Here is an 18,066-nt window from a genome sequence, read left to right as displayed (position 1 = left end):
TGCATTAAGTGGATGAGCATGCTTTTAAAGAACACTAGACTTGTGGATAACATTAGCATTTGTAAAAGTACTTGGAAGAAATTGGGTACACTCTGGGCAACAGATTGATGTAATTTGTTGCTAAGTGTTGTCAGGCCATCAGTCAGTCCCATCCATTTCAGTTATTAAGATTTCAAATTCTGTCATATGAAAATTCCTGTTAGATTAAATGTGACTTTTAATAATTAAAGGCTGCACTCACGTTTTTGTTTGACATATGTGTATGTTACTTTTCAGTCCAGTAAGTGAATAGTTGATAATATGAACACATTTCACAAGTGACTGAAAAAAGATAAATGTCTGTTGAGACTGCAAGATAACAGAGGAAGACTCGATTCAAGCTAGTTTTATTCATCCATGAGCTGATGAGGGAACATTTTTACAGGCACATTCAAAACCCTAATATAACTGAAGAACCAGAGCCTTTTGTTGTTTAACCATATTTAGTGTAGTGCATTGGCAGCACCCAAGTGACCTTTGAAGAGCAGCCTGTCTTTAAGAGAATTTAGGGGAGGATGTAGTAGAGAAGGAAGTAGTTTAGATGGCCCCTGCCTCCCCTTTTGTCTGTTGGGAAGATTAAATTCCTAAGAGCAAGACAGCTTAAAATAATAAAATCAGGTTGAGGTGCAGTTATTATCTTAGGCTTGGTGAGTGTAAAATCTTGGTTTGACACAGGAAAAGCACACATATTTGAAAATTATTTTCTGCATTAAACAGCAACGGAGAAGCACTAAGAAAAGATTTCCTATTTCCCAACCCCATCGCCTGCCATGCTGCAAAGTAGCATGCACATAAAAGCTGCTGCACTTTATTATCATGAGAATTGCAATAATCCTGCTGTCCAGAATATTAGCAATTTTGATGTTGTTAAAAGTAAACATGAAACAGAAGCCAGGTAAAGCAATACAAGTTATGTACAAATGCTGCTACAATATTATTATTATTTCTGTGTCAGTTTTGTGAATAAAGCATTTCAGGAACTATTTCTACATTGAGTGTGATGATAAGGCTGAAATGCCAGTCGTAACACCCCTAAGTTTTGCAAGATGCTGGTAGACTTTTTTTTTTGGACTGCTTTCAGTTAAAGTATTGGGTGACTAAAAGTTAAAAAAAAATGTTTCACCAAAGGCAATGGTTGGTTGAACTGCTACTGTAGAATGGTTGTAGTCAGATCAAATGATGTTTGATCGATCTTAAAGGCAATATTTTTCTTTTACATATTTTTTCCTACACTTTTCTTCTTTCACACAATGCCTATGTACTTTTATGTAGAAACATTAAAATACCTAGTAAAGAATATATTTATGTTTGCATATAACAAATTTTATATACCGTACAGTTTTAATCTTATTGTGCTGGTAATAATTTAGTTGCATTGTATGGTGTACACAGTCAAGCTTTAAAGCACCTTATTCTCTATGCAGTCTCTTAAAACATAGTGTTTGTATTCTATTGTGTTCGCCTTCTTTCTGTGGTGTCTTGAATGTTACACTGTTTTGTGCTAGCAGAGAGTAGTTTTTCATGAATTTTTCTCATTTTTGCATCCAGATTGTTTTTGTTTTTACTGTGCTGAGAATCAGTTCAGATAAGAACCTTAAACCTATGAGAAGTGCTTCAAGTAATGAGCAATAATTTTATCAAGTAGTGTAACTTTTTTTTGAAAGTGTTAGCATGTGCATCAGGGACTCATCATTCTCACCAGCACATTATTCGTCTTATCCAGCTGTACCTTAGAGATTATTTTCAGACTTTTTTTTGCAACCTTGGGTTGGATCAGTTACAGATGAGTCATAGCATCATGCCAGTGTTTTGATGAAAGTTTCATTAATGGTGTTTGAAGGTCCATATACTTGTTGTGTGTGAGATATTTCCCTACAGAACTTGGAAAAAAACTAAGCATGTAGTTGTTTTCCTTCATGATATTATACAGATACATAAAGGAAGGTTGTTTAACATGTTTGAAAGTAAATGATCATTTTTTTTTCCCCATTTCTTTTTGCTTTGTAGTTGATGTTTTGATATGAGTATTAGGGCAGGCTGAAGCATTTATTGGAAATGTCTTTGCAGTTTAACAATGACCAGTTGTGGGAAGATATTGTTGAAGAGTTCCAGATTCCTTTGGCTTGCACAAATGGCACTCAAGCATTGAAGTACATCTATTTTCGGTTAGTAAATATGGCTGTGCCTTCGTGTTAGTCATTTGTTTTACTCATAAAATTGTGAGCATCCTCTGTCCATTGCAAGTATATGAGTATTATTTAAAATTTGGATTGGTGGGATTTTTTGGCAAGGCACGAAGAGACTTCTTTTCTTGCATGCTCTCTACCTTAGTATTGACACTATACATGTATACTTATGTGGGCACTTAGACACTGTTTATTCTCAGCCCCCCCTCTCTCACACACACACTTTTGGAAGAATGGGTATTTGGGAAATTTTAATCTGGCCTGGAGCAAAAGGAAAGATGTTGATTGGCAGCTTTATCATTCTGCTTAGCATTATTCATCTTACTCCACAGATGATATCTAAGGAATTCTCCTAGTCATATAAGATGTAAAGAAGAATTTGAAATAAAAAGCTTTATAGACTAAAACACATAGAAAGAGTCTCCAATCATGTCTGACATATATATCAAATTCACTTGCACTTGTATGTGTAAAATATAAAAAAAAAATAAGGAACTTAAATGTTTAAAGAATGTGGTTTAGAACATTGGATACTTTATTGTAATCATTGCCATTTGCTTGCTTCTCAATATCAGCTGTATTTCTTCCTTGAAATATATCTTTAGGTATCTTAATGCATATGAGAAAGTGCATTTTTTGGGTGTGGATCCTGATCAGTCAGGAGATGATAATGAAGAAGGTCCTGCTCGAAAGAAAGTGTGCCTTCCTGTGGAGTCTGTCCCTTTAGCATACAATTATGCTCAGCACAGGGTTCCAGGTCAGTCATCCTTGTTTGTCAGCTTAATTGAGCAAAGCATTATAGAACATTGCATGCTGAAAGTCAGAAGAACATTATTTTGTTCTTAAACATATAGTACGCGCTGAGCCATAAGGATTGCAAAAAATGAAAATAAAATAAGGACTGTTAATTTAAGCACACAGATGATGAAGGATCCGTTTGACTTTTAGATTCCATGAGGACTATTCATCGAATGGACACTGACCTGGCTCGTTTTAGTGATTACGAGAAGTTGGAAATGGCACTGAGGTCGGGACTTCCAAATGAAGTAGATTTTGCTATAAATGTGTGCTTGCTACTGTCAAATGAAGGGCGCTACGTGCTCAAGTTATCCAAATCACTACATCTCTTGCCCCTCCTCATGTCTAATGTTGGTATTTTTGAAGAAGGTAAGTGCCAGTTTTGCATTCTCTTAAAATAGGCAAAATTTCAAAGTATGTTTGCATGGTAGGCAAATTTATATGCTATATTTCCATTGAGATAGTGTGCAGTACATGGTATCATATGTCACACTTGCTTCTGTACCAATAATTTACAGTCCAGAGGATTCATATACAGCAGTAGTGGAGATTATCATTTATTTTCAAAGGAATGTACTAGTGATGCAGTTTGCATAATGAGAGCGAGACAGAAATAAAAGCATAAATGTGCAGATGATTTTTGACAGGAAAATATAAATGATCATTTGTGAATAGAATAAGTTAGTAAATTTAAATAATCAAATGTCACACTTGTCGGCTAATTCTAAGATGATCTCAGTAGTGTAATAGAATATGCATTCTCTTTTCTAGGACCTTCAAGTATGGAGGATGTGATGCTGCTCAGCTGGAAGAACAATGCAAAAAGAGATTTCTTGCGGGTAAGTCATAATAAACAAGCACAGTGTGACAACAGAACTAGTTCTTGGTTTAGAACAAGGGTGCCCAACCATTAAGGTGCCTCATCTGGCCTGCTCATTTTAACCAGACGCAACATAATTTTGTTTTTAATGTCATGATCAACGTTATTGTCTGTTCAAGGAAGCCCAAGACAGAAATTTTTCTTTTGCTCATAAGCCCAACCACACATACAAACAATATGAGCATAACAAACACAATATGAGCATGGCAAACATATGAGCATAACACAACATAATTGCCAGACATACCCATACAAGAGATTCAGCACTCCTAGACCTTCTCTCACATACAGTTCTGGCAAAACCGCATGTTCTGGCCTGCGAGATTTTATGTCATGTCCGGTTCGGCCCTTGGGATAGAAAAGGTTTAGAATGACAGGAGTAATTAAAATTAAAGTCTTATTGCAGCAGGAGCAAGAATTGTTGCTTGCCTTGGTAAAAACAGTTTCTATAATTGTGATCCAGCATTTTGGAAGCAATACTGGGTAATGCAGATGGCACAGGGGTAAAGCCTTGTCCCCAAAAGAATGTTATTGTTGTGGACTCAGATCTCACCTATGTATATAATTTCTCTCTGTATGGGGTGCCATGTTACTAGGGCTAGACTAGTCTGTGGTGATGGAGTTGTTCTTGCTGATTGAGGGAATGGCAGTGTAGTGTCAGAAACCAACACTACATGATCTCCATTATCCTGTACAGTTAACTTTGTGCTTGATAGAACAAAGCCAAATAAATAGAAAATGAGTGATATTCTGTTTTAAAAGGGTTGATTGTGCTTAGTTTCCCATACATATCATTGAAGCTTGATTGTATATATTTTTTAAAACTCTTTTTTTTCAAATGTTTCTCTACTGCATAAAAGTATTATGTTTTTCAGTTTTGGTATGAAACTGTTAATGATGAAGAGATAAGAAGACTAATCAAAACCAAAGATGGCATCTACAGACAAAGTAAGAATTTTTTCTTGTAAGAATAGGTAGTTAGAAGCCATACTGTGAACAGCAAAGTATCCAAATAAATTTGAGGCTAAATATGGTTACTCATAAAGGAGTGAAATGAAATACACAAGTTTAAAAAAGGGGCAGAGGCATGCATATCTCCAACCATTATGGAAAAAAACGTATAAGGACTTTTCAATAATTTTCGTGGCTTTTCGTAAATTGTTATGGATTTTTTTTTTTTTTTGGTATTATTTTTATAGGTGTATTTTCACAACTAGACTGCATGGTTTAATTGTTCTTCATAGCCATGGCCAAATATAATAAATATTTGAAGCTTTACATTATTGATATAACATTTTTTGTGTTTTAACTAGACAATGTTTTTGTAACCTGTATTTAGCTTTTTAGATGTTGGAAATACTATTTTATGCAATGTGTGTGTGTGCATGTGCTTATGTGTAAACAGAAGACTTGCTCGGATATGAAGTGCTAAGTCTAGGCCGAAATCTGGGTGTGTTGGATGTTGAAGGGCAACGTGTTCAACAGGTTTGTGATGAAAACAATTTTTTTCCTTAGCTGTGTTGACTAATTTACTCTTTCCTATTTAAATAAACTCATAGCAGATAAAACAAAAATGTTGTTAGTTCCTTAATCTTACAAAAAATTTAATGACCAAAAGCCATTCGCCAGCCCTCCCATTACATTTTATAAAGAGATGTGCATGTATCCATATTATATGTGAAAATTGCTTGTTCTCAAATGCATTTTTTTCTGCAGCTTGCAGTTTTAATCAGAAATCTGTCTTTTGAAGAGATCAACCAGCTGCCTCTTGCATCTAGTTCTGTTGTGATTAGGTTTGTAATGTATTCAGTAACATATTCTAGCAGGTGTTTGTAATTTTGTTTCTAAAGTGAGCTCTTTTAAAATTCTATAATTTAAAAATAATGTTCAGGTAATGCTAAATTGTAACATTTTTTCCCCTGTAATTGTTTTAATGAAGGATGCTAAAAATCAAAAGCTGCTCCATATGGAAGTTGTAAAAATGTTATTCTTGATACTATGTTTTTATATGTGGACGTTTTATGTTATATTATTATGAAGAGATATTTTTTAAAAGTTACATGGAAGAAGGGCAGCATGAAGAGATAGGATATTTAAAACAAAGGATTTTACTGTTACAGGAGATATTACATGTTGTAAAACATAGCACCTTTCCAGTATGTCTGGTGTTAACCTTTACCTAAATGAACACATTTTTCAGATTCCTGATGTTATGTGTGCATAGTACATATGGAAGTTTACGACAGCTTGCACTGGATACACTTGGAAATGTGGCGTCTCAGCTGATACTGGGTCCTGTTGTAAATACCACCTCACAGATGATGATTGATCTGATAAAAAAATCCTTAAATGCTGAAGACAAATTTGCAGTTGTGAGATGTGAGTATTGCAGAGATGAAAAGAAACATGCAGTTTTCCAGAAATGTTTTCAGAATTATTGACACACTGTGGTTTTCACAATGTGGGGCATTTAGTAGTAATTTACTTTTTGAAATCTTAAAAACTTTTATATGTATTCAGTATGCTTCTGCATTCTGATTCAAAATTAATAGCGATCATTGTTATCACAAAACATACCTTCTTCCTCAAACTATGTTCAGTGTAATAAGTATATTTTTTTTATTAAACTGTTACTTTCAGCCCTGGAGATAGTGAGCAAATTGTGCCAGTTGGAAAAGAATGAAAGCATTATGAGCGAGGAATTGGGAGATGAAATATATGAGCGAATGGTACAGCTGTTGACGGTCCATGATATCCAGCTGATTGTGCACACACTGGAGGCCCTGTATCAGCTGTCAGAACTGGGCCAGGCAACTACTGATATGATTGCCCAAGTCAAGCATGCAGTTGGTCAGTAATGTATTGCTTGGAGAATTTTTTTTCTGTTATCATGCTATCCATGTGTCCAATTTTTATTTTTGCAGAGTTTGCTTTAGGACTCTGAAACAAGAGGGATTTTTTTTGTGTACTTTTCTTTAAGATGTAGTCTACTGATTAAGCATTGCCCTGTTTTGTCATTTCTGATGGCAATGAGAGAATGGATTGTACCTTATGCAACCCTTTAATTTGTGTAGACAGCAAAATTAGCACACAGCATAGTGATTTCAATAACTGCCACAGAACAGTAGGATGATGGCTTTTTCTGCTTTTTGACAGATCTGCTTGTAAACCTCATCACAGTGGAAGCACAGTCCTATGGGCCGAACTCTCTGGTGGGTATCAAGGTGGTAGAATATGTACCATTGACAGATGCCACAGGGGAGGAGACACCTTCATCCATGCCTGCTCACTCCCATGTTATCCAGTCTGTGGCACCCTCACAGTCACATAGTAAGATACTGTTTTGTCATTTGAAAGAACAGAAACTTTTTCGTGTTATATGGTCAGATATTTATGACAAGTCAGATCTTGAAACCAAAAGAATAGTGATACCAAGATGATCAAGAGTGTCCAGGTAGAATAAAATGATTAATTTTTAAAAACTTGATTTTTAAGGATTTTTGTGCATGATGTGAATTTCACAAAATACCATTTTTCAACTCATGAAAATTAAAAACTACTACTTTCATGAATGTTATTTTAAAATTATGATTGATGTGTTAAATTCAAGCAGTTTATTTTTTTCAAAGGAAAATTGAGTTAAAAATGTAAAATTTCAAAAGGAGAGATCTTGTACCAGAAAGTCTTTGACAGACATTTCCTATTAGCAGCTGATTTATGGCCATATAGTTTATACGTTCTCTATTTTATGGCATGGTCTGTGACATTTTCAAGCTGCAGTGTAGGGTATGACTTGGTTCAGTTGTTAACAGATGTTTTGATTGATTTTCTTCTCCCCTCTTCAGACTCGTCTATGCAGCATTCCCCTTGTCCTCAATCACAGCAGTCAATTGCAGAACAGGCTCAGGCAGACCTTGAAGCCACCACTGCTAACTGGTATGTTTTACAGCATGAATAATCTGTCACCCAAGGTGAAAATTTATTCCCTTCGAATTTTGTGAAACAGGTTTGGCATATTTCCGAAGAAGTAAATTTCTTATCTTTTGATCTTTCCAGCCCCATTTTCTAACATTTTGTAACGACGTGTTTTCGCCCTTATTGACTGTCTGATGAGCAGGCTGATTCTGCATCTTATCTTTTACATTCCCAAAGTGTTTTGCTCTAATCTAGCACTGCAAGCAAAGTGGATAAGAAAATAGGGTTGTTGAAGTAGGCATTGGAAATGCTGTAGTTATAAATGGCTAGAACTTTACAAGGCCACCACATTCAAGTTTACTGTTTGAAATGGCAGGCTGCAAGCTACATTTGAATACAGAAAAGGTGCCTGTGTGACCCAGGCTGATTTGTATCTTGACTACCAGCAGTTCTGTCGCAAGTTTGGTGTGGCTGAGATTCTTTCATCTTGCGATTTCTTCAGCATCGTTAAGTGAGTTCGCTGTTTTTTTCGGCTTTGGGAAAAGTGTGGACTGTTTTTGACAGTTTTTATTATTATTATTTTGTTTTGGTACTTGTTTTTTTTATCTGTGCAGCATTTCTCTCTTAACTGTGCTCTTTGTCTCATCTTGCTCCACTGTGTCTCTTCCTCTTTGCTGCATCACTTAGGCTTACAGTTAAAAATAGACTCAGTCAGATCTTCAATGATTTAAGGTACATTTTCAGTATCAATCATCCAAAGCTTAGCATAAACTAATATATGACATAAATATTACTGCATGATAACCTCATTAGGACAGCTAAATAAACTGATAAAAAGATTAGATAAAAGGCCATTTTGGCATACAGAATCTGAAGGCCATATACCATATCTTATGTGATGCTTATTTCAGGAACTCATTCTCGCAAGCTGATGTTTTAAACCTTGAGAAAGAGAAGGTTGTGAAGGGTCTTTCTAAGCGAGCCATCCCACGGCCATTTGCCATCTTGTCAGGGACTGAAAAAGGTAAGTTTTTAGTCAGATCTTTGTATCTTTCGTTCCAGCTAAAAATGTGATGACAAAGTATTGCATTGTTTTTATGATATACAGGCTGCTTTCTCTCTAGTTTAAATAATCTATGAGTTCTTTCCTAACTTTAAATGGCTGTTATTTCTGAGTGCTTGCAATGTATCTGACATATTTTTAACAATGTTGCAGCTAATGTTGGACATTATGATACTTTGACTAAATTCTTTGATGATTTTTGATGATTTGCTATTTTAGCTGTTGTGCAGCTAAATTAAAATAGTGAGCTTGATTTAAAAAAATAGTATGTTTTGTCCCTTGCCTGAAAAACTAGGATTTATTTTTGTCAGCATGCATTTTATTAATGCTTTTAGTGATGTTTTGACTTCAGGCTTTGTTTCTCTTGCTTCATTGTGAATTAACAGTAATAATATAGTTGAGAACAAACTAGCATTCGAGTCAATGAGTACAAAAGTAACGAGGTGTCATAGATTAGTAAAGTGTAACTGAATCAACTCAGACAAACCTTTTTTGATGTGCCCATAGTTACTACTCAAGTCATGGGTATGGTAGACTTAAGAAGAAACTATGTTCACCTTCATTCCAAAGTAGCTGCAGGCGTGTAGCTCACTGGTTGCTTGCTGTAACATTTGTTTTCTCTTAGTGGCTTGCTTTCTTTATAAATCTTGCAAGAGGTTCATAACATAGTCCTTTTTTATTGCCTGAACTAAAAATTATAGCAGAAAGAAAAGAAGCAAATTTTTACATTTTGGATAAAGTGTTGCATCTTGTTTGTTTTTCTTTGGTCTTGGAGGAAATGGTAATAAGCATTTTCTTTACCTCATAAAGCTATTTTAACGTTTTCACATGATGGGAGGATTTTTCTTTTTAACACCCCCAAAAGCCAGTTGTGTGTGTTCTACGTACATAATAAATTTAAAGAAATTAAAACTAGACAAACAGGATTTACTCCAATTTAGAAAGATCACTTTTTTCAAATATAAAACATTTATTAGAGCAGTAAAACATTTATTTTGTTTACTTGAAATCTGTTTAAATGAATCTAATGTGTGACATTAAAAAAACATTCTCATGCTAACATCCTATAAACATAAAAATTAAATATTTTAAAACAAAAGCATTTCCATAGATTGTTCTTTTTATTATATTTTTTCCCTGTTGCGTTAATTAAAATTTTGAATGGAATGCACACAAAAATCTCAGTCTTATTTGACAAAAAAGTGCTTTCAAGCAGTAAATATCCAAGTCAGAAAACAAACTAATAGCCTGTAGTTACTAATATCTAATAACATACTGCAACATGCCGAAGTTGTCGTACTAATAGTGAGTGTAGGAGATGAAATACAACCAAACAATATGAAGGCATATTAGACATTTGGGAGGGGGGGGGGAATTGGTGTTTTACGCCGTGTCAGCAACTAAGGCTATATTACGGCAAGCAGCCAGCCCTGTAAACAGATGCCACGTGCAGAGAAAGAACAGCGTGCCCGAGACGAGAAATGAACTCAGGGCAGCCAACCTTCACTGTATTGGTGACAGGCGCTAACCGTTGCGAATTGGGAAGGAAAGGGAATGGTAATGCAGAGCATCTTATTTGGGAAAGCAGATCCCTAGTGGTTACAGAATTCCGATCCTAGAGGTGCACAGTTTTGATACTTGTGTGGTGCAAAGAATTTCTAGGTATGGGGAAAGTAAGGCAGGGAGAGATTATGAAAACTTCTTTACAAAAAGCTGCCCCTGAGAAAAGTGTGATCTCTAACCACTTAACTTACCTCCATCATTCACAGCATAAAATATGGATAGTAGATAATGTCGGTGATCTTAGTTTCATCCTCACATCATGGCAGTAAAGATAATAAAAAAAACAACTTGATCTAATACTTGAAATGATGTTGAGTTCGCTTTACTGTATTAGTCTTGGTTATGGTCTAATTTGTTATGGTAAAACAAAAGTTATTTTTGTCTTATAAAGAGCTGATCACCAATTTACACAATTTGTCAAAGGAAGAACTGCATGTCATTTATTATTGCAATGTTAAATATGCTTGCCATTTTCTGTGCTGTATCAGACTATCTTCTACAGATGCAAAAAAATTAATGCTTTTGTCTATATTTGCTTTCCAAGGTTGAATTTTTTACATGTTGAATGAGTGTTGATTACACTGCCAGTTTTTGTTTTTTGTAGGGCTATGGCAAACAAATTTCCTTACACATTTCCCCTAAAATATGATGACTACAAGTTACCAAGAATATCTTGAAAATATCAGTGCATATTATGCATTCTAACCTTTTGTTTACCTGATTAATGATATCTTCTTAATACCTTTTAGTTTTGATTTGTTTGAAGAGGTTATAATTCACCTATTTTTAATGTGTTATGCTGAGTATTAAGTTTTGACATTTATTTTGCTACTTTTAATAATTCTGCATGCTGCATGTGTTTGTGTTTATTTCTTTAAGTGCTTACTACCTTCTATTGTCCTTTGCTAAAAACGCATCTTTTACAACGTCCCTTGCATTTAGTTACCAAGAGAGATAAGATTGTTCATGTTGTACAGATGTAGTTGGCTAGACTGTTGTGGCATTGTTGTTGCAGCCTTGTGGTTTTTCTTCTGTTCTTTTGTTTTCAGTTTCTAAACCATATAGTGTGAACTCACCTCGGGGCCCTCTGCCTGTGGGTACAGCTAACTGGTCTCAGATAGCCCTAACCTCCACCCCCTCTGCCTCATCGGCAGCCTCACCTCTTACGCAAACACCCACTCTGCGGCAACGCCTTATGGAACCACCCCGACTATCATTACAACATCAGCTTCTTCACACAGGTACTTCAAGCATTCCACCAACAGCAAAGTCTACCACAGGTAGCAGCAGTAACAAGATGCAGACTGCAACACCCAAGCAAGCAGACGGGGGTGGCAAGACAGGGGCCAAAAAGCGGTTGATAGCTCCCATGCCTCCGTCAGGGCCAGGACCGGGCTGTGTCAGCCCAAAGCCAGTCAGTATGAACCCACCACGCCCCACACTACAGCCTAGCCTGCCAGGACCTCGGGCGGTGTCGGTGCTGCAGCAGCATTTGGTAGCACCTGCTCCTCAGATTCCTACAGCATCTGTGCATCCAGGTTGTGACCAGGTGTTTGTGCAGCCATCTTCACTTGCTGCCACCACAAACATAGCATCAACTATGGCTTCTTCTTCTTCTGTTACTGTGACGTGTGCATCCACTCAGGTCCCCTTTTCCATTTGCATGCCTTCTGCATCGGGTACCATGGGTATCCATTCAGCCTCTGTGCCTGCTCCTGGTCCTGGTCAGCAGTTTCCTCTTATTCACCAAGCCCTCCAGGGAGACACTGCAAATGCAGGTAAAGCACCTGTGGTATGTGTGGACCAGAACAATGACACTAATCTTATCAAGAGCCTGTTGGCAAAGAAACTTTGCCAGAATATGGTGCGGGGCAACGTCACACCCAGTGAAAGTCCCCCTCCTTTTGATGCAGAGACCACCCTCCAGCTTGGTACAGAAATGGTGCAGATGGTTCAGGAAGCTTTGCAACAATCCCAGTCCCAACAACCACAGCTGCATCTTCAGGGACAGCAGCAGATCCAGCCACAGCTACAGCCTCAGCTTCAGCTGCAGCTTCAACCTCAGCCACCTTCACAGCTTCAGCTTCAGACTCAGCTGCAGCTTCAGCAACAGCCACCTTCTCAATTGCAGCTTCAGCATCGTCTGCACACCCAGCTTCAGCCACAGTTGCAGCCTCAGTGTCAGAACCTTCTGCAGTCGTCACAGCTGCAGCAGCAGCAGCCGCCGCCTCAGGTACAGGTGCAGCAGCCTCAGGTACAGGTGCAGCAGGTGCTGCAGATTCAGCAAATGGGTGCTCAGCAGCTTCACCTGCATCAGAAAGTCCAAGCACAGCAGGCCCAGACCCTGCAGCTGCAACCACAACAGCTGGTCATTCAGCCCCAGCAACAACAACTGCTGCTGCAGACGCAGCAGCACCTGCAACTGAGGTCTCCACAGCTGCGGCAACCCCTCATCCTGCAGCAGCAGCTGGCTGGTCAGCAGCAGCTTGTGATCCAGCCACAGCCCACCCTGCAACAGATTTTGCACCAGCCTGTGCAGCAGCTGCAGTTCCAGGCCCAGAAGCCACTTCAGGTTCACACGTCACAGCAGTTGCACTTTCAGCAGCAGCAGCAACAGCCACAGAGTGTGGTTCAGACCTTTCAGATCCAGTTGCCTATCTACAGCTTGCCCCAAATCACGGCAACACAGGTGGCTGGAGGACACACTACTTTCAGCACCAGCACTTTGGTGCCCACCTCTGTGGTTCAGACTTCCGTGGAATCTCACCAGTCGAGTGCCCAGCCAGGTGCATACCGTACCATCATCCCAAATCCTTTATCATCCACATCCAGTTCCTCTAGTCAGAGGCCTTTAGCCCCTCATCCTGTGGGCATGCAGCCTTTGCAAAAGAGCAAAATGTCTGGCAGCTCACGTCCATCTTCACCTCAGATCCCAATCAAGCCAAAACTAGCCCCACAATCACAGGTTGATTTAGTTTCCTCCTCTAGTATCATTTCAAACAATTCAAGACCTGAGTTGCAGGGAGGTATTGAATTAGACATTTCTAAAGGATCCTCCCAGCCAGGCTTGGAGTGTGCTGCGCAGGGCATGGATAACATAGACATACAAGAAGGCACTAGTGGTTTCTTATCCTCTAACTGTGCCTTAACTACTCCGTCCAATATTTCTGAGACTTCTGTGCTAGATGCCTCTAAAAGTTCAGCACAGTCGTGTAGAGACTCATCTACGGGCACAGATTCACCTATCTTGTCAGCGGCAAATTTTCAAAATCCACTCTCATTTTCAGCAATTGTTTCTTTACAGGGGGCATCAAGAGTGGCACCAGCAGCTATTATATCTCCAGCAAACTCTCTTTCATTACATCAGACGGCAACAAATCGGTTGTCGTTCACCTCATCACCATCACAGTCATCATTGCCATCTATATCATTTACATCTGCCACCGTACCTCTCATCCAATCCTCACCCATGTCCATCACTCAGGCCATCTTAGCTGGTAACCCCTATGGTGGTAGCACAAAGGCAGGCAGCATACATCCTCACACAGTTTCCTCTCAGACTGTGGAATCTCACCTGCTTGCCCAGCTGCCACTGCCAGCAGCCTCACAGTCTGGTGTAACTGCCTCTGTATCCACCACAACTGTGTCCTGTGCCACACAGGCTGGGGATCCCTCCATCCACAGGGTTGATCCAATAAGCAGGGAAAGCAGCCTTTACAACTGCAGCCGGACTGTTTCTGTCTCCAAGGTTAAGGAATGCAATGGACTAGGTGATAGCAAACTGAGCATGAATTCTCTGAGCACCTTGGAACCCAATGGTATTCTGGGATCCCCTGATTCAGTGTCCAGTGAACTTCCTCCTTCTCCCATGAACTTTCCCAGAGCAGGTGTTCAGAATGAAGAGCACTTGCCTAATGGAGTAAGCAATGACAGCTTAAGCAGCATGAAAGAATGTGCATGGTCCAAAGAGCAAGTAAACAACTTAATTGGAAAGGCAGCTAAGCTGAATGGTGTTGTGCGTCACCTAGAGAATGGAAGTCTGACAGAGGAGTGTGGTGACATTGTTCCAAGTGAGTGGCGGGTGCCTAGGCTTGGAGAGAAGGCTGTCATGCAAGCTGATGCAAAGGAATTGCAGATGGATTTCCATGGCAGGTTGATTGCCAGTAGTCAGCAGAATGGAACCATGGATGCAGGGATGGTGAAAGATGAACATGGAATAGATTCTCCCCTCACCCACAGAGACCGGGAGCTGGTCAAGCAGATGAGCATGGAGGAAGTCAGCATGGACTCCACAGACCTTCCAGAAACTGTCCTAGGAAGCAGAATGCTGATCAATGGCAGTAAAACCTGTGATGTTGGAAGACTGCTTTTTTCACCAGATAGCTCCAAAGATAGTGACTTTAGCTCTGACAGCTTCTCCTCCTCCATTGCCGACTCAGTTGGCAGTGATAAACATTCCACTACTGGCCAGTTCAGTGGTGGCAGCAGCACCACTAGCAGCTTTTCCCATCCTCTACCAGCTATGGCTTCCTCATCAGCTCCCTTGCTGTCTGAAGTGCCAGCTGTCTCTTGTGGCAGTGGTTCCACATCTGAGAATGGGAGTGCCAAACGAACAAAGAAAAATAACAAAAAGGGCTTAGACAAGAATCTGCCAGCTAAGTGTGAGAAGGCTGTCGGAGTGAAGAACAAGCCACCCTCCAAGTCCAAGAAGAAGAAAAGCAGCAGCAGCAATACGGAAGCCATGCCTTCTTCCCCTGCCACACATTTTGTACCCGATTACATGTGCGAGTGGGCCAGCTGCAGGAGGTAAAGTAAAATCAGTACATTTATTTTTTCTTGCTAAATTTTTGATCCAAATAAGACGGTTCTTTCTCATATCATATTTTGACAACAGAATGCATCACTGTCATTTGCTTTTCCCAAAAGTACATTTTTGAAAAAGTATATGTAAAGAGTAGTTAACCTGTTAAGTTGATGATGCCTATGAAGCATGGAGACTGAGCTTTGAAGCATATGTAAATAACGCGTTGCTGCAACAGCAAGCCTTACTTTCACAGAAGCTTAGTGATATCACAGAAACTGTGAGCCTATGACTAAAGAGCTGAAGGTGTTGTATCTTGCAAACAGATCAGGGTTATTCTTTTTTTTTGGGGGGGGGGAGGCACGCATATTAGTATCTTGTGGAGACTGAACCTAGTAATTTGAAAATGACTGCTTAAGTTACTGGTAGCCTTTAAATAATGATGCATTTTTAAAATATCAGAGAGAAGCAGGATGGAGACCAGATTGGTGGTAATGGAATTTGGCCTTAATATACATGTCAAAGCATTTTTGTTAGGCCCACTTTGGTCTTCCCCATTTAAAGAATGTGGCGTTTGGTAGTTGAGGGCTGCGTTTTACCATTATTCACAGTTGAAATCATTGAATAAATAGTTGAACGTAAATGAAAATAAACAGTTCAAAGAAATTGTATGCCAGACCACTGGGCACATCTTAGACGAAATCCTTTTGTTGCTCTGTATTATTTCCTGGTTTCTTATTTTAAGTTTAACATAATGTTAACAAGGCATCTTTTGTGGTAGAACATCAGAAAATGGTTATTATGAAATTACTATTTTGAATTGGTTTACTGTTTAGAGTCTCTATTTGTCAGAAATTGTGTTTTTAGTTGATTGTCTAAGCTATGCAGTGAATATTAAATCTGTAAGTATAATTATTTACAAAGACAAATATATAATACATCTTCAACATATTTTTAGGTACAATTTATAGCAAAATATTAAGATACTTGTTTTGGAAAGCTAATACCTTGTGATAAATTTAACTGGATAAATTGAAAAAAAGGTATTTATGTGGTTCTTAATATAACAGTTTTAGAATTGTGTAGTAATGTTAGACAAAGAATTAGATGTACATGTTTGCATTTTCACTGTGGGGACATAGTAGTTATGCAAGTCCAATGGCTGTGCAGGTGTTTCGACAATGCTCGCCAAGTCTTCATCCATGTCATGAAAATTCACATCCCTTTTGCTGCGGATGGTGTCTGCCGGTGGGAAGGTTGTGAACCTCTTCAAAGGAAGAAATGGTCAATGGTCACGCATGTACAGGTGGCTTACTTTGCACAGTTGTTTTTTGATCATAATACATCTATAACATTTTGCCTGTCATGGATTACAAGCATTTGAGATATTTCATAAAATCATTGTGATTTGTATTAGTGTAATCTGTTTTGTGGAATGTCGGCTGGTATGTCATTACATTTGACAGGATCACCATTGTGCTGAAATGGCTTTACGAGCTGCCAGCCAGAGAAGATTCCAAGCAGTCCAGGCAGGAGTAAGCCCCCAGAGTCCAGCAAATCCTGCTCCTGCCCCGGCTCTGGTGTACCCACCAGACGCTGCCATCCAGGCTATAAAACGTTTCCACATCCGACCACCATTTGCTGAGTTCTCTGTAAGTTATTGTGGTATGCTTAAAGTCTCATGGCAAAACTTTTATTATTTCTTTATTTTATGCTCTTGAAAAGAAGCTTTGTAGATTTTTAACTCTTCTTGAAGATGAATTACAAACTATAACTCTAATGGTTTATAGCTATAGACGCCTACAACATAATTTTGATCTTCAGAAAAATTGAAGTTTTCACTTTTATTAATAAAAAATTTGACTTCCTTTGCTTTTGGTACAGGAACCTGGTGAAGGTCCAGTCACCAAACATATTCGTTTTACTTCAGCCCTCATTTTAAGGAACCTTGCACGCTACTCCTCTCATGGGAGAAGGTTAGTGTTTGTCTTGAAAGGCCTACTATTGAAGCATAATAAAGTCTAATTTTGACATTATATTATAAACAATATATACATTCAATGTGTGGTTATATATATACATGTGTGTGCGTTTGTGCGAGTACATCATTAAACTGTACCATTTAAACAAAGTCTGAAATGTAAAATAAGACCTGGAATAATGCTTTCCTAAAAATAGTGAGATATTCAGTCATTAAAGCTTCAATAATATAATAATAATGCAGTTTGTATGGCACATATTATGCTGATATAAAAGTGTTTTCAGAGTTTGACACAAAAAGTAGATCAAAATATAGATGGGCAATAATGAGGATAAACCAAAAAACCCACAGTAACTAGTACAATATCTTATTCCATTCAAAGCCCCTTTGAATTTTTTTAATGATAAATCAAAATCAAAGTGAATAACAGGCAGTCAGCTGTCGCAGTATTTTTTCCGCTGCTTTCAAATAGAAAAAGTGCATCGGATACTTAAGAAGTGGTCAGAAGGAGATAATTCAGAGAGCAAACTACTCTGAATGGAGCGTGAATTTGCTCCCTTTTATCACATTGCAGCATTGTATCTTTGCTTACCAGGGAGTTAAAAATGAGACCTCTCTCACCTTATTGGAGACATCACTTGCCCTGTTTGACATAAATTTACTTTAAAAAAGTATGTGAAAAGATTATTTTCCGTGTTTTTTAACAGTGCAAACATATCTTTATAAAGGAGTTATTGCTGTTATTGCTTGTTGAAATTTTTAAGAGATTTTGGTTGAAATTTGAGCCTTGGAATTTCCTGTTCTTTTTTGCATGTATTTACTAAAATGATAAGTCTTTTA

At 38.3% G+C, this 18,066-nt stretch overlaps 1 protein-coding gene across 3 annotated transcripts in view; it reads left to right on the top strand.

Annotated features, from left to right (window-relative positions):
• The window catches only part of LOC112565707 (AT-rich interactive domain-containing protein 2-like), a 30,472-nt gene that overhangs the window by 5,985 nt on the left and 6,421 nt on the right, over nucleotides 1-18,066 (top strand). The window contains exons 3-20 of one of the 3 annotated variants that reach the window (XM_025241362.1): nucleotides 2,107-2,204; nucleotides 2,831-2,982; nucleotides 3,174-3,392; nucleotides 3,795-3,862; nucleotides 4,779-4,851; nucleotides 5,309-5,388; nucleotides 5,620-5,696; nucleotides 6,104-6,282; nucleotides 6,544-6,753; nucleotides 7,060-7,233; nucleotides 7,749-7,839; nucleotides 8,195-8,329; nucleotides 8,730-8,842; nucleotides 11,494-15,250; nucleotides 16,416-16,551; nucleotides 16,712-16,897; nucleotides 17,130-17,221; nucleotides 17,822-17,897. In XM_025241362.1, the coding sequence (XP_025097147.1) occupies nucleotides 2,107-2,204; nucleotides 2,831-2,982; nucleotides 3,174-3,392; nucleotides 3,795-3,862; nucleotides 4,779-4,851; nucleotides 5,309-5,388; nucleotides 5,620-5,696; nucleotides 6,104-6,282; nucleotides 6,544-6,753; nucleotides 7,060-7,233; nucleotides 7,749-7,839; nucleotides 8,195-8,329; nucleotides 8,730-8,842; nucleotides 11,494-15,250; nucleotides 16,416-16,551; nucleotides 16,712-16,897; nucleotides 17,130-17,221; nucleotides 17,822-17,882 (5,901 nt within the window). In that variant the 3' untranslated portion in view covers nucleotides 17,883-17,897. The remainder of the gene's footprint in view (nucleotides 1-2,106; nucleotides 2,205-2,830; nucleotides 2,983-3,173; nucleotides 3,393-3,794; nucleotides 3,863-4,778; nucleotides 4,852-5,308; nucleotides 5,389-5,619; nucleotides 5,697-6,103; nucleotides 6,283-6,543; nucleotides 6,754-7,059; nucleotides 7,234-7,748; nucleotides 7,840-8,194; nucleotides 8,330-8,729; nucleotides 8,843-11,493; nucleotides 15,251-16,415; nucleotides 16,552-16,711; nucleotides 16,898-17,129; nucleotides 17,222-17,821; nucleotides 17,898-18,066) is intronic. The other 2 variants (XM_025241363.1, XM_025241361.1) reach the window with 2 other exon arrangements.

This window comes from Pomacea canaliculata, linkage group LG6, assembly GCF_003073045.1.
Source record: "Pomacea canaliculata isolate SZHN2017 linkage group LG6, ASM307304v1, whole genome shotgun sequence".
Taxonomy (NCBI): domain Eukaryota; kingdom Metazoa; phylum Mollusca; class Gastropoda; order Architaenioglossa; family Ampullariidae; genus Pomacea; species Pomacea canaliculata.
Note: the sequence above shows the minus strand (reverse complement) of the source record. Positions and strands in the feature narration are given on the sequence as shown.